Source organism: Carassius gibelio, chromosome A15 (genome assembly GCF_023724105.1).
Source record: "Carassius gibelio isolate Cgi1373 ecotype wild population from Czech Republic chromosome A15, carGib1.2-hapl.c, whole genome shotgun sequence".
Classification (NCBI taxonomy): Eukaryota; Metazoa; Chordata; class Actinopteri; order Cypriniformes; family Cyprinidae; genus Carassius; species Carassius gibelio.
The window spans coordinates 16445399-16460541 of NC_068385.1; the positions used below are offsets into that span (position 1 = coordinate 16445399).

At 37.5% G+C, this 15143-nt stretch overlaps 1 protein-coding gene across 1 annotated transcript; it reads right to left on the reverse strand.

The window, feature by feature from the left end:
- Positions 1 to 1600: 1600 nt before the first annotated feature.
- LOC128029366 (calcium/calmodulin-dependent protein kinase kinase 1) lies at positions 1601 to 15047 on the reverse strand. Its single transcript, XM_052617127.1, has 19 exons — positions 14404 to 15047; positions 13759 to 14308; positions 10237 to 10340; positions 9258 to 9595; positions 8754 to 8801; positions 8588 to 8641; positions 8270 to 8321; positions 8059 to 8192; positions 7728 to 7764; positions 7609 to 7630; positions 7439 to 7527; positions 7165 to 7364; positions 7025 to 7078; positions 6878 to 6951; positions 6537 to 6624; positions 6325 to 6453; positions 3235 to 3335; positions 3091 to 3117; positions 1601 to 2968 (listed from the first exon to the last, which is right to left on the reverse strand). Exons 4-19 carry the CDS (start codon positions 9513 to 9515, stop codon positions 2896 to 2898), a joined length of 1440 nt encoding a protein of 479 aa, XP_052473087.1. The 5' UTR covers positions 9516 to 9595; positions 10237 to 10340; positions 13759 to 14308; positions 14404 to 15047; the 3' UTR covers positions 1601 to 2895.
- Positions 15048 to 15143: the final 96 nt, after the last annotated feature.

The window sequence follows — 15143 nt, forward strand, 5'->3', positions numbered from 1 at the left end:
TCCAGTGTCGGCTCCAGCCCGAGTCAACTCCAGCCCCTGATTCAGCTCCATTGTCGGCTCCAGTCCCTGAGTCAGCCCCTGAGTCAGCTCCAGTGTTGGCTCCAGCCCCTGAGTCAGCTCCAGTATCGGCTCAAGCCCATGAGTCAGCTCCAGCTCCACTTTCGGCTCCAGCCCCTGAGTCAGCACCAGTGTGGGCTCCAGCCCATGAGTCAGCTCCAGTATCGGCTCCAGCCCATGAGTTAGCTCCAGCTCCAGTGTGGGCTCCAGCCCCTGAGTTAGCTCCAGTGTTGGCTCCAGCCCCTGAGTCAACTCCAGTGTCGGCTCCAGCCCCTGAGTCAGCTCCAGCTTGTGTCGGCTCCAGCCCCTGAGTCAGCTCCAGCTTGTGTCGGCTCCAGCCCCTGAGTCAGCTCCAGTGTGGGCTCCAGCCCCTGAGTCAGCTCCAGTGTGGGCTCCAGCCCCTGAGTCAGCTCCAGTGTGGGCTCCAGCCCTTGAGTCAGCTCCAGTATCGGCTCCAGCCCCTTAGTCAGCTCCAGTGTGGGCTCCAGCCCCTGAGTCAGCTCCAGTGTGGGCTCCAGTCCCTGAGTCAGCTCCAGTGTTGGCTCCAGCCCCTGAGTCGGCTCCAGTATCGGCTCCAGCCCATGAGTCAGCTCCAGCTCCAGAGTCGGCTCCAGCCCCTGAGTCAGCTCCAGTATCGGCTCCAGCCCATGAGTCAGCACCAGTGTGGACTCCAGCCCATGAGTCAGCTCCAGCTCCAGTGTCGGCTCCAGCCCCTGAGTCAGCACCAGTGTGGACTCCAGCCCATGAGTCAGCTCCAGCTCCAATGTCGGCTCCAGCCCCTGAGTCAGCTCCAGTGTGGGCTCCAGCCCCTGAGTCAGCTCCAGTGTTGGCTCCAGCCCCTGAGTCAGCTCCAGTGTTGGCTCCAGGGTCAGCTCCAGCCACAGAATCTGCTCATTTCCTCCACCTTAGTCAAGAGCCTCCTACAGCCCCTACATTTAATCCCATAGACTTCGGTTATGAGTCCACTCCAGGATTCAGTAATGAGTCTGCTTCAGCCGCAGTGATCAGTATCAAGGCAGTCACAATATCCAAATCTACTTGGGAGCCCACTCTAACCCCTGAATCAACATCAGAGGCCACACTGAAATAACTCTAAATTTAATTCCAGTTCTCGAGTCATAGACCAGAATTCAGTGATGGCTCCAACCTCTGACCAAAGTCCAGTGATGGCTGCAGCCCCAGACCACAGTTTAGTGATGGCTTCATCCCAGAACCCAGGGTTTAGTAACAGGCCCCCACTCAAGCCCTGAGTCTGCACTGGAGCTCACTCTAACCATGGAATCTGTTCAAGAGTACATTTTGAGTTTACTCAAAAATATCATCCAGACCATGAGTCTATACGAGAATTATTATTTATTATAATGGCAAATGAAAATACTATAAGCTGGAATTCATACAATTCTAAAATGGCTAAAATAAATAAATACAGTTCTGTTATTATCATTATGCTACAAGTTTTTTCAAAAAGATTTACTTAAGTTTTAGATAAAAAAAAAAATCATAAAAAAATACATACAGACACACACACACACACACACACATATCTTGTTTAGATATTTATTACAAAATATGCAGTAATGACAATCCTCTATAAAAATCATGGGAATTCTAAAAAATGCATTACATTAATACGAATTTGGAGGGATTTGTTTTTGTTATATATAATTTTAATATGGGGTGAAAAGTGTATTAGTCTTGGACATATTTTGTGAGATTTACCCTAGAGTACAAAGGCAAAATAAAAGCTTTTCCAAAAAATCAGGAATTGAACATACTGGGATTATCTGTTCTTTGCTTTTGTATGGTAATTACACGATTTAATGATTGCCAGGTTTTTGTGGAATACTTTGGAGAGACACCTCAAAGTGGGAGTTTAAGTATGAATCAAACGCCTGCATTCTTTGTCCTGAATTACCCATGAGACTGAAGCTCTGATATAAAAAGCCACATTGTAAAATCCAGTGGCCCATTTTCCTTCATTATCCACCTCTAACAAACACTTATGCTTGGTCTAATAAAGTTCTGTAATACAACTTGAAAGTGTGATCATTGGTGGACTGTCGAAGTGGACTGTCATCATAACATTAAAAGATAAACAGCAGTGAAGTTTACATCTTGACATATCCGTCTAGGCCATATCCTGACATACTATCTACCTTAGACGGTTATTTAAAAATAAAAAAGAGTGACATTCTGAGTCCCTGGGGCTTGTGTTGCTAATCAGAGAACAACCTCACAGAGGCACTAGGGTACATCCGTTGTGATTAATAATAGTGCACACTAAAGGAGCCCAGAAGCCTATACTCAGAATGCAATACGTTTTTATATTCTTATTTTTATATAATTAAACATATTTACTGTAGATGTTTCGACAGTGACTATTATAAAAAAATAAAATAAAATAGGCCTGTCTCTCTCTTTCAATTTTACTTCAAATCTCAAAAGGACAACAAAAAAAAAGCATACAGACCATTTATGAAACAGAGACTTCTAATACATGTCATGCAAAGCTATGCTGATTTCTGCTGCACAGCAAAGGGATCACGCTTATCTGTCGAATGCACTGATACAAACATTATATATATATGCATTTAAATCTAAACTTCTTTCAAATTTACTTTAGGTTTGGCACGTAAATGCAATAAAACACAAATATTACTCTAATATAAAGTATTACCAGATTCGGCATTATATTTTAAAGGTACCTACATAAGATAACCATCATGCGTTACACAGTATATAGAATTTTTATGTTGATGCTCAAAATAATCCAGCGCAGATGAGGACAAAGTGGCTAATCACACAATTGGGCCAATAAGAAAAATGATTTTTGCTAATTTATGTAAATGTTTCATCCTCAATAAGGTTTTCCAGCTCTCCTTCTCTGCTTCCATTATTGTTACTCCCTCTGCTGTTGGAGAGACAATCAAAATATGAATATGTATTACACACACACACACAGAAACATGAGTATTGAGTTTGAAATACTAAATGTAGCTGATTATCATTGCAGTAAGGTCTATTGTGTGATACCTTAGAGGGCGAAACAGTGACATGTCCCTGCAGAAATAATTGAGAGAGATAAGAACAAGATATCAATGTCAGTGAAATCACAGGTGTTCTGAGTCTCAGGATGCAGTGATGTGCAGTGGACGAGGATCTGCATTCTGGACTTACACAAGAACTCCAGGGGCAGACATGGACCTGCCCTTCCTGCGGCTGGGACACTCGAACGGGTTACTGAAGGAGCGCTTCCGCAGCATGGACTTCACCAGGATCTTCAAATACAGAGCAAAAGAGAACATTTAGACATATTCACTAGACTATACACTTTTACAAAGAACCACAACATGGTACTCTTTGATTCACAACATTGGACTTTTTGAGACACACATAAACAGTTGACATTAGCAACGGACTTCTATAGTATTATATATATATATATATATATATATATATATATATATATATATATATATGTATGTATAAAATCAATGGCTACCATCAATTGTTTGTTTACCAACATACTTCAAAATATCTTCTTTTGTGTTTAAAATAAAAAAAAAATCTCATACAGGTTTGGAACAACTCAAGGGTAAGTATATGATGACAGTTTTCAGTTTTGGGTGAACTCTCTTTTAAAGCATCTTTTTTTGCATTAAATTGATCAAGTGTGGCAGTAAAGACATTACAATGTAAAAAAAAAATAAAAAATAAATAAAAAAATAATATATATATATATATATATATATATATATATATATATATATATATATATATATATATATATATATATATATATATATATATATATATATATAGACACACACACACACACACAGTATATGAAGACTCCTGAGTAATAATGGCTGGAAAAAACTGTTCTTGCCATCACAGGAATAAATTACATTTGAAAATATATTAATATAGAATGCAGTTATTTAAAATTGCAATAACATTTTACAATATTACTGTTTTTAACTGTATTTTTGCACAAATAAATTGTGAACATAAGAGACTTCTTTCAAAAACATTACTATATCTTATCAATTCTGGGTTTGAATGAAAGTGAATGTTAGACCAACAAAATTCCAACAATAACAGTTTCATAAAGAAAAATATGGATTTGTTTGCTCCCAGAATGCATTGCATCATGTGTGCGTGTTTGGGAGAAACTAAGTGGTCATTTACACAAAAACGATTTCAGCCAAAAACAGGAAACGTTTATGCGTTTTGCCTGTTCATTTATACAACAATGGCATTGTGTGTACTGAAAATGCATATTTTTGAAAATGTGTTTCAAATTGCTATTTTTTTTTAAAACAACACCGTTATCGTTTCCTTGTTAACACCATATACTGTTTAAAAACATGGATGTAGTGTCCGTGACGTCACCCGTAGACTCCTGATGAGAGTTTCTGAAGCTCAAAGTGGGCGGAGCAGGCCATCGCCATCTTGGCCTGGCATAGGTTATACACCATTTCTGGCCGTTTTTCGCGGATATTTGTAAACATACAGTATTGTTCAAAATAATAGCAGTACAATGTGACTAACCAGATTAATCAAGGTTTTTCGTATATTTTTTTATTGCTACGTGGCAAACAAGTTACTAGTAGGTTCAGTAGATTCTCAGAAAACAAATGAGACCCAGCATTCATGATATGCACGCTCTTAAGGCTGTGCAATTGGGCAATTAGTTGAATTAGTTGAAAGGGGTGTGTTCAAAAAAATAGCAGTGTGGCATTCAATCACTGAGGTCATCAATTTTGTGAAGAAACAGGTGTGAATCAGGTGGCCCCTATTTAAGGATGAAGCCAACACTTGTTGAACATGCATTTGAAAGCTGAGGAAAATGGGTCGTTCAAGACATTGTTCAGAAGAACAGCGTACTTTGATTAAAAAGTTGATTAGAGAGGGGAAAACCTATAAAGAGGTGCAAAAAATGATAGGCTGTTCAGCTAAAATGATCTCCAATGCCTTAAAATGGAGAGCAAAACCAGAGAGACGTGGAAGAAAACGGAAGACAACCATCAAAATGGATAGAAGAATAACCAGAATGGCAAAGGCTCAGCCAATGATCACCTCCAGGATGATCAAAGACAGTCTGGAGTTACCTGTAAGTACTGTGACAGTTAGAAGACGTCTGTGTGAAGCTAATCTATTTTCAAGAATCCCCCGCAAAGTCCCTCTGTTAAAAAAAAGGCATGTGCAGAAGAGGTTACAATTTGCCAAAGAACACATCAACTGGCCTAAAGAGAAATGGAGGAACATTTTGTGGACTGATGAGAGTAAAATTGTTCTTTTTGGGTCCAAGGGCCACAGGCAGTTTGTGAGACGACCCCCAAACTCTGAATTCAAGCCACAGTACACAGTGAAGACAGTGAAGCATGGAGGTGCAAGCATCATGATATGGGCATGTTTCTCCTACTATGGTGTTGGGCCTATTTATCGCAAACCAGGGATCATGGATCAGTTTGCATATGTTAAAATACTTGAAGAGGTCATGTTGCCCTATGCTGAAGAGGACATGCCCTTGAAATGGTTGTTTCAACAAGACAATGACCCAAAACACACTAGTAAACGGGCAAAGTCTTGGTTCCAAACCAACAAAATTAATGTTATGGAGTGGCCAGCCCAATCTCCAGACCTTAATCCAATTGAGAACTTGTGGGGTGATATCAAAAATGCTGTTTTTGAAGCAAAACCAAGAAATGTGAATGAATTGTGGAATGTTGTTAAAGAATCATGGAGTGGAATAACAGCTAAGAGGTGCCACAAGTTGGTTGACTCCATGCCACACAGATGTCAAGCAGTTTTAAAAAACTGTGGTCATACAACTAAATATTAGTTTAGTGATTCACAGGATTGCTAAATCCCAGAAAAAAAAAATGTTTGTACAAAATAGTTTTGAGTTTGTACAGTCAAAGGTAGACACTGCTATTTTTTTGAACACACCCCTTTCAACTAATTGCCCAATTGCACAGCCTTAAGAGCGTGCATATCATGAATGCTGGGTCTTGTTTGTTTTCTGACAATCTACTGAACCTACTGGTAACTTGTTTGCCACGTAGCAATAAAAAATATACTAAAAACCTTGATTATTCTGGTTAGTCACATTGTACTGCTATTATTTTGAACAATACTGTATGTGTATTTGTATGTGTATGTGTATTTTTTCCTCCTAATTTTTATTTATTTATATTAAATAGATTGTTTTACAGTGCATGGTAAATGTTGTTGTTGTTTTCTTCCTTCAGATGTACTCACCACAGCAGACAGGCTGGGAACCAGTTTGACGGAGTTCTGCACCTCCTCCTCAGTGACCTCCACCACGGTGCAGTGCTCCTCCTCCAGAGGCAGAAGATCCGTCCCATCAAGCGTGACCCACGGGTGCAGCTGCCCACATATACACACTCAGAGTAACACACACACACATACACTCCACAATACTTCTCAGCAATCTTTCAATATGATTTCACCTTGATTTCTGGTAATGTGATTCTAGCTTCAGGGACTTTGTCCAGCATTCTGATGATGAGATCCTTCAGCCCATCACTGATCACAGACCTGTGCAGAAGTAGAGTCCCAGATTTGTTTTGGTTTTATAAAATAGTTAAAAATACATTATATTAATATCACTTTATTTAAATAAGAATATTCATTAAGTGCTATTTTCACCTAGAACATGCAGTTCCTTTGTCACTTTCAGTTGCTAAAAATACTGTACAATTAAATTAATGCATAACTGAAAATGATACAATTTCTTTCTCTGTTTTCCTATAATAGTTCAGAACAGGGATTTTCAGCACTGGCGACTCACATGTCTGGGAACTCAACTGGCGCAGTTCTGATCTTTTCATGCAGGCCTAAGATGTATTCATCATGAAAAGGACACTGAACGAAGAAATATGAACAGATTTGTATTCAGTATATCGACAGATGCTATTTTAAAAGGTGACTATCTTACCCTTCCAAAGATGAAACAAAACAGCGTCACTCCCATTGCCCATATGTCCAGAGCCTGAATCCAACGAGAGTCGATTGTAAATAATAAAGAATCGATGTCTTCACTGTATGTCAACAGAAATATTTAATAAATCTACTGACCTTTCCACTGAATCTGAGGTCCTGGTCAGTCAGAGTTTCAGGTGCCATGAAAGCCGGTGTTCCTGCACTGTCTGACAGCAGAGCATCGTTCCCCTCAAACACATTACTGACACCGAAATCTGCGATCTTGATGTGCCCATCATCCCCCAGCAACAGATTGGAGGGTTTGATGTCTCTATGTATGATTTTCTGATAGTGCACTAAAAAAAATAAAACCCTAAAGTTTATAAATGCCACATGACAACTTCAAATCCCCTAGACTAGGGAAACGTACAGTATTCAATTCCTAGGAGGACATCTCTGAAGTAGAAGCGGGCCATTTCTTCTGTTAGAGGACTGTCTGTTGGGATCTCCATCACTGGACTAGGACGGGGCGAAAAAACAAACTGAAGAAACCTCACGTTTGTATACGTGTTTCAATGACGTATAGGTACAAATACTCACCCTTTAGGTACCAACTCAAAGACTATGAAAGGGACACAGAATTTTTTTTTATCAAAGAGTAAAAAGCAAAATGTTTTTTTTTTTATCACAGATTGCTGACTAATGATTCAAAGACTTACCCATGTGCAAGTTATCCTCAGCCGGGTCGTCAAGAACCTTCAGATAAATTTCACAGGACAGATGCGTTTTGGTTACAGCAGAGTTGTTATTGCAATTAAAACATTGTTTAATGATATTAAACTGGAATATAATAAAATATAAATATTAGATTAAAATTTTTTAAAACTTAAATTAGTAATATTGCCTTGACAGCTTACATGAAAATAAAAGCTAATTCAAAAAAAAAAAAAAAATGATACCAAAATAACACAGTTAGACTTTATGGTCCAACACATTTGCCTTGTATGGTGAAGGATCCTGTTAAAAACTGGGACACTGTGTTTGACTCACCTCAACTAAATGAACCACATTAAGATGGTCAAGTTTCTTCAGAATAGCAATTTCTTGATACACCCGGTCCAACAGGCCAGAATGCTTTAAAAGATTCTCTAGGGATCCACTGGATTCTCTGGAAGGACGTCGCCCTACATAACCATCACAACATTCATATTAATAGTCTGCAGTCATAAGAGTAAATGTAATGTAAATGTTTATTGCTTACGTGCGAATCCATACTGCTTCATTAACTTCTTTTTGGATACCAACTTCATAGCCTGCAATAAATTATTATATTATATTATATTATATTATATTATATTATATTATATTATATTATATTATATTATATTATATTATATTATATTATATTATATTATATTATATTATATTATAATGCCATTTAATTGCATATAATATAATAAAATATAATATAATATAATATAATATAATATAATATAATATAATATAATATAATATTAATGATAATGTTATGTTTGAATGCTGAGAGAAGAAAATATAATTTCACAACCAATATGCTTACGTAAAACTGGTCATCATCTTCATTATATGCTAATTTGACCACCCCATATGAACCCTGGGTAAAAAAATAATAAAAAAAGAAGGTTACCAGAAATAGTCAATAAATAAATAAACAAATAAATAAAAAACAAACCAAGAAATTAAGTGTTTTAAGTAGAACCACTAACCTTTCCTATCTCATTCTTCAACTTGTACTGGTTTAGCTGGACACAGTCCTGTGGGAAGAATATAAAAAACACAAATAAATAAATACTTACTGATGATGTAATACACTCATATTTTGAGTGTAATTCACTGACCATAAACATTAAATAAAAAAATAAAAAAATATTAAACATGAATAACAACTTTTTTAATATATATCTACATTTGTAAATAAAACATAAAAATATTATTTTACAAAAAAATATTTTAGTCTTTCTACTTTTATATTGAATGTTTAGTTCAGTATCTTTTTTGCCATTTCTCTAAAATGATTTGCCAAATTTACTAGCAATTTATGAGTGCAAATTTTAAACCCTACACCTAAATTATGAACTCTTTTGCGCTTGATAACCAGGTATAGTGAAAATCTGATATCTTGACAGCCCAGGTATAATGAACTCCACTGATGCTCAACGATCTCACGTAACACTTTGCTGCAAAAGGATAAAATGTCCTGCCCAACTCACATCCCCATCAGAGATAGACACCCGCTTCGATTCAATAGTGGGTCTTCTGGCTATTCGTGGGATGATGCCATTCTGGTTACTGGATCGCTCCTGCAGTGACAGCTTGCGATCGGAGAGACTGAGGCGATGCGGGGTGGTCCTGTATCCATTAGAAGGGGTCAGTCTGTTGGCAGCCACGTTCATGGCTGCTACCATGTCAGCCAGTTCAGCATTGTAATCAGGGTCCAAATCCAGCCTGTTAGCTACGTCAGCACTCATGACTGTCCCGCTTCAGTCTGAGCTGTTTAGAACAAAGCACACATCTCAGGGTTCTTCAGAGCCTCGCTGGGAACGTCAAACTGTAAAAGCAGAACAGAATGGCAGAGTTTGACAGCAATAAAAAGCACACTCGTTGCCATAAGTTCAAACACATTTCAGTGATGCATTGTTCTCTTTAAACAACAGAACTTTCTCATCTCAGGTTAAATATGCTTTTCTTTACTATTATAGCACACAAAAAGGACCACTGCTAAAGAGAAATTACTTATAAACCATCTGTATTCCATTTATAAACATGCATAAACTGAGAAAATACATTTTAAAATAGTCTGAATATTGGCTGTGATAAACACAAAAATGAAATCTACAATGGTTTAAAACCATGACCAACAAATGTCATTTTTGTTTAGTATAATTTATTACTAAAACTTGAACTAAAACTAAAGTTAAAAAAAAGAAAAACATTGAATTCTGAAATAAATTGAAAAAAAAATATTTCAGCTAGTCGCTGAGGCAACATTCATTCAGTTTAAGTTGAAGTATTAAAACAATTAAAATTACATTGACACAAAAAACTACTAAAAGTGACAAAATTGATTTACAAAATAAATAAAACTTGAATTAGCATAAATATAAAATAAAAGTAGGTTGTATCAATCAAGAAAGTATTATTTGTACAGGTTTCTAGTTTTTACTATATATAGTTGTTGTTATTACTTACATAGAGCAGTAAGAGTTTGTATTGCCAGCCATAGGGTTGCATGGTCTTCCACTCATCAGGCAGAAAACACTGTTGTGCCTCTGAAGCCCAGAGGACTCCAGACTCTATGGGATCACCGAGGCAAAGAGGATTAGTTAGCATGGTCACATTTAGTCCAGTGTGGCTATATCTGTTCCAAAAGACTGTTTACATGTACTGACAGCAGTCAGTGAAAGAACATAAACAGCAATCAATGAGCGAGGCTACGTCATACTGAGGCCAAGTGCGGTAAAGTACTTAAAGTGTGAACACACAAAGTATGGCAAGTATGATGATGGCTAAGTGGCTACGTTCTTGAACCTCGAAGTCAAAGCATAACTAGGATACCACTTTAGGGTAAAAGCAATATACTCTTGAGGTGGGAAAGAAGATCAAGTGTTACATAACCTCATATAGGACATTCACTGGACAGTATAATTGGATTTAATCCAAAACAAAGATACTTTTATAGAACATGTGAAGCTTATATCCTTAACCTTACAAGCTTATATCCTTAACAGTTTTCCCTGTTCGGAAATGTGTATGTATATACACACACACACACACATATATATATATATATATATATATATATATTAATGAAGGTTATTCTATTAATTGGATGTCTAATATTTAGTAAATTAATGAAAAGCAATATGTTGGAATATAACTAAATATAAAGTAACAGGGTTGATGGTGGCATGTTGATAGTTTTATTATTAATTTGGCCATGCTCATGGTATTAGAAAGAGTTTAATGCCGTTTAATGCCGAGTTTAATACTTCTACAAATATCTAATTTTAAATGATTGTTTCATAGATATAATCACAGTGACAGGGTTGACAATTTGTTGTCTTGCTGTTTTTATTATAATACATTATGCGAGAATAAATACACTAGTTATATGCTGTATATTTTGTTTATTCCATCAAATGTACACATTTGATAAAAAAAGGGAATTTGGAAATGGAGAAAAAATAAAAGAAATTACAATAGGGTTTCAATGCACTACCTGCTTGAACCCCTAATGAAGCCAATAAATGTGGATGTGGACCGTCATTATTTACATGTCATAGAATGAAACATAGATTACTCGTATCTAAACAGCAGAATGTACATACAGATAATACTGCTAATATTAGTATTACTAATAAGTTATTCTAACTATTCTAGAGCTGTCCGAGGTGCTGAAAGTCCTCATACATTTCGGCTCATGATTTTGTGCTTTTTCTTGTCTACATTTATCACGAGTTTTGGAGGGTTGGCTCCAATGAAAGCTCAGAAGTCCCAAGCAACCAATCTCTCTGGAGCTCGTGATCACGTTATAAGATGTATAAATGCAGCCTGATCTCGCAGCATCAGCTCAGGGCCTTGTTGCGAGGCAGCATCTTTATAACGTGGACCTCTTGCTGCAAACTTTGCCTAAGAATCATTTGTCTGATGACATCATATTTACCCTAAATGCTAAATACAATGTACTCCACCTTAGTTTTTCATGTGATGCTACAGTATGTCAGAACATAGGATCAGTACAGTATTGTTCAAAATAATAGCAGTACAATGTGACTAACCAGAATAATCAAGGTTTTTCGTATATTTTTTATTGCTACGTGGCAAACAAGTTACCAGTAGGTTCAGTAGATTGTCAGAACACAAACAAGACCCAGCATTCATGATATGCACGCTCTTAAGGCTGTGCAATTGGGCAATTAGTTGAATTAGTTGAAAGGGGTGTGTTCAAAAAAATAGCAGTGTGGCATTCAACCACTGAGGTCATCAATTTTGTGAAGAAACAGGTGTGAATCAGGTGGCCCCTATTTAAGGATGAAGCCAACACTTGTTGAACATGCATTTGAAAGCTCAGGAAAATGGGTCGTTCAAGACATTGTTCAGAAGAACAGCGTACTTTGATTAAAAAGTTGATTAGAGAGGGGAAAACCTATAAAGAGGTGCAAAAAATGATAGGCTGTTCAGCTAAAATGATCTCCAATGCCTTAAAATGGAGAGCAAAACCAAAAAGACGTGGAAGAAAACGGAAGACAACCATCAAAATGGATAGAAGAATAACCAGAATGGCAAAGGCTCAGCCAATGATCACCTCCAGGATGATCAAAGACAGTCTGGAGTTACCTGTAAGTACTGTGACAGTTAGAAGACGTCTGTGTGAAGCTAATCTATTTTCAAGAATCCCCCGCAAAGTCCCTCTGTTAAAAAAAAGGCATGTGCAGAAGAGGTTACAATTTGCCAAAGAACACATCAACTGGCCTAAAGAGAAATGGAGGAACATTTTGTGGACTGATGAGAGTAAAATTGTTCTTTTTGGGTCCAAGGGCCACAGGCAGTTTGTGAGACGACCCCCAAACTCTGAATTCAAGCCACAGTACACAGTGAAGACAGTGAAGCATGGAGGTGCAAGCATCATGATATGGGCATGTTTCTCCTACTATGGTGTTGGGCCTATTTATCGCATACCAGGGATCATGGATCAGTTTGCATATGTTAAAATACTTGAAGAGGTCATGTTGCCCTATGCTGAAGAGGACATGCCCTTGAAATGGTTGTTTCAACAAGACAATGACCCAAAACACACTAGTAAACGGGCAAAGTCTTGGTTCCAAACCAACAAAATTAATGTTATGGAGTGGCCAGCCCAATCTCCAGACCTTAATCCAATTGAGAACTTGTGGGGTGATATCAAAAATGCTGTTTCTGAAGCAAAACCAAGAAATGTGAATGAATTGTGGAATGTTGTTAAAGAATCATGGAGTGGAATAACAGCTGAGAGGTGCCACAAGTTGGTTGACTCCATGCCACACAGATGTCAAGCAGTTTTAAAAAACTGTGGTCATACAACTAAATATTAGTTTAGTGATTCACAGGATTGCTGAATCCCAGAAAAAAAAATGTTTGTACAAAATAGTTTTGAGTTTGTACAGTCAAAGGTAGACACTGCTATTTTTTTGAACACACCCCTTTCAACTAATTGCCCAATTGCACAGCCTTAAGAGCGTGCATATCATGAATGCTGGGTCTTGTTTGTTTTCTGACAATCTACTGAACCTACTGGTAACTTGTTTGCCACGTAGCAATAAAAAATATACTAAAAACCTTGATTATTCTGGTTAGTCACATTGTACTGCTATTATTTTGAACAATACTGTATATTTTAAACAGATTCTTAAATGTGTACTACCACAGCTGCAATGCCTCATAAAAGGGATTCAATGCTAAATTTGGAGTGTTTAAACACAGCTCAACTTCTGGAGCTCTTGGAAGACGAGATAAGGAAAGATGAAAATGTCAGACTTCATTCAAGTTTGGTTCAACATCGAATTACAAACAGACAATAAAAAAACGTCTGGTTGTCAAATGTCAGTTAAGCTAAAAATGTCATTGAGATTAGCTGCTTGCAAAAATTGAAAATGTCAGATAGCGTTTGTTTACAGATGAATAAGATTTCAAAAGTGTCTAAATACAATTTTAGTGTCATTGTATATGACTTACTTGATCTGCAGTTACAGCATCTTCAGAGGTGTAAAAAGATCTTGATGGCCTCCAACTGTTGGCTTGCGAAGAGGAACTTAGCACATCAGCCACATCTGAACAACTCTAAAAAAGCTTTCAGCTGGAAAGTACCAGATTCTTGGTCAAATGCTGTCTTCAGTGCAATGCAAACAGAGAAAGTTGGCTAGGTTCTTGTCAAGCTTGCAATATAATGCATTTCTTTTCTAATGTGTGTCACTCACTGTATATAATTGATCTAATGTTTCTTGTGCCATATGCAGAAACTTTGCAGGAGAAACTCGAGTGATTCATAAGCTTCTTAAGGAGAAGACCAATCCTTCCATCAGTCTGAGGTACATCTGGGATATGGTTTCATGAAAAGCAGATTTCAAAGACGTAAGATTGATTTCAAAGTTGTGATTGCAATTTCCATTTTTTGCTCTCCAGAATCTCTGGCAGAAGTTCATGGAAAGAAAACTTCTGCTGACAGATTTTGTGGAATCACTTCAAAGCTCTCAGACGTTGTGTCATCTACGATTTTTTTTTCAAGCTGAAAAGATCCAAAACCTCATCATCAAGCACAAATATGCAGTCAAGATGCTGATTTTTACGGTCTTGGGCATCATGCATGCTTTCTGCACTCACCAACCACAATCAATGTTTTCAGCGGCAGCGCTCCTGTTATCTTTCCACCTGGTTTCCAGTATCATCCTTTATCTCCAACATCACATCTTATTAAAGCATCATGGCTGTGGTGACACAAGCTCGAATTGAGTCTCGCCGATGGCCACAAAGACATGCTGTTTTACAGCCACTTGAGAAGATTCAACCGAACATTTGACAGACTCCCCTAGTAAAGATGTGCTGGTGATCTGGAAACTCTGCAAAAGGCACTAAATTATTGTTAAAACAACTTTGTAAAATAGTCATTTTACAAGACCTTACCAATTCAGAGTCCACTCTAGGTATTAAAACGGTTAATAATTGGTGATGGTCAATAGTTTTCATCTATTATATTTAGCCTAATTTGCTGCCATCTTCTATAGTCTGTCAGTTGTTTCATCTGGTTTAGGAGAAGGTTGTTTTTTGATCGGACTCATCTCTCTAATTAGAGCTCATTGAACAGGCTGACAGGGTAAAGGAGAGCTTTTGTCTAACTGTTGGCTCCTTTTGTCTCTGGATAATACTTTGGTTACATCACTGTCAGTATGTGCCATTGTCTGCAGCAGCTCAAATTGGGCACTTTCCTCATCTGTCAGCAAAATGCTTCTAGTCTTTGAGCAGCTCAGTCTGGCAGATATTAACTGCCCCAGACAACTGACAACGTTTAGAAGAGGAAAAACTAAATGGTTAGAATGGGACCTTCAAAAACAATTCTCCGTAGA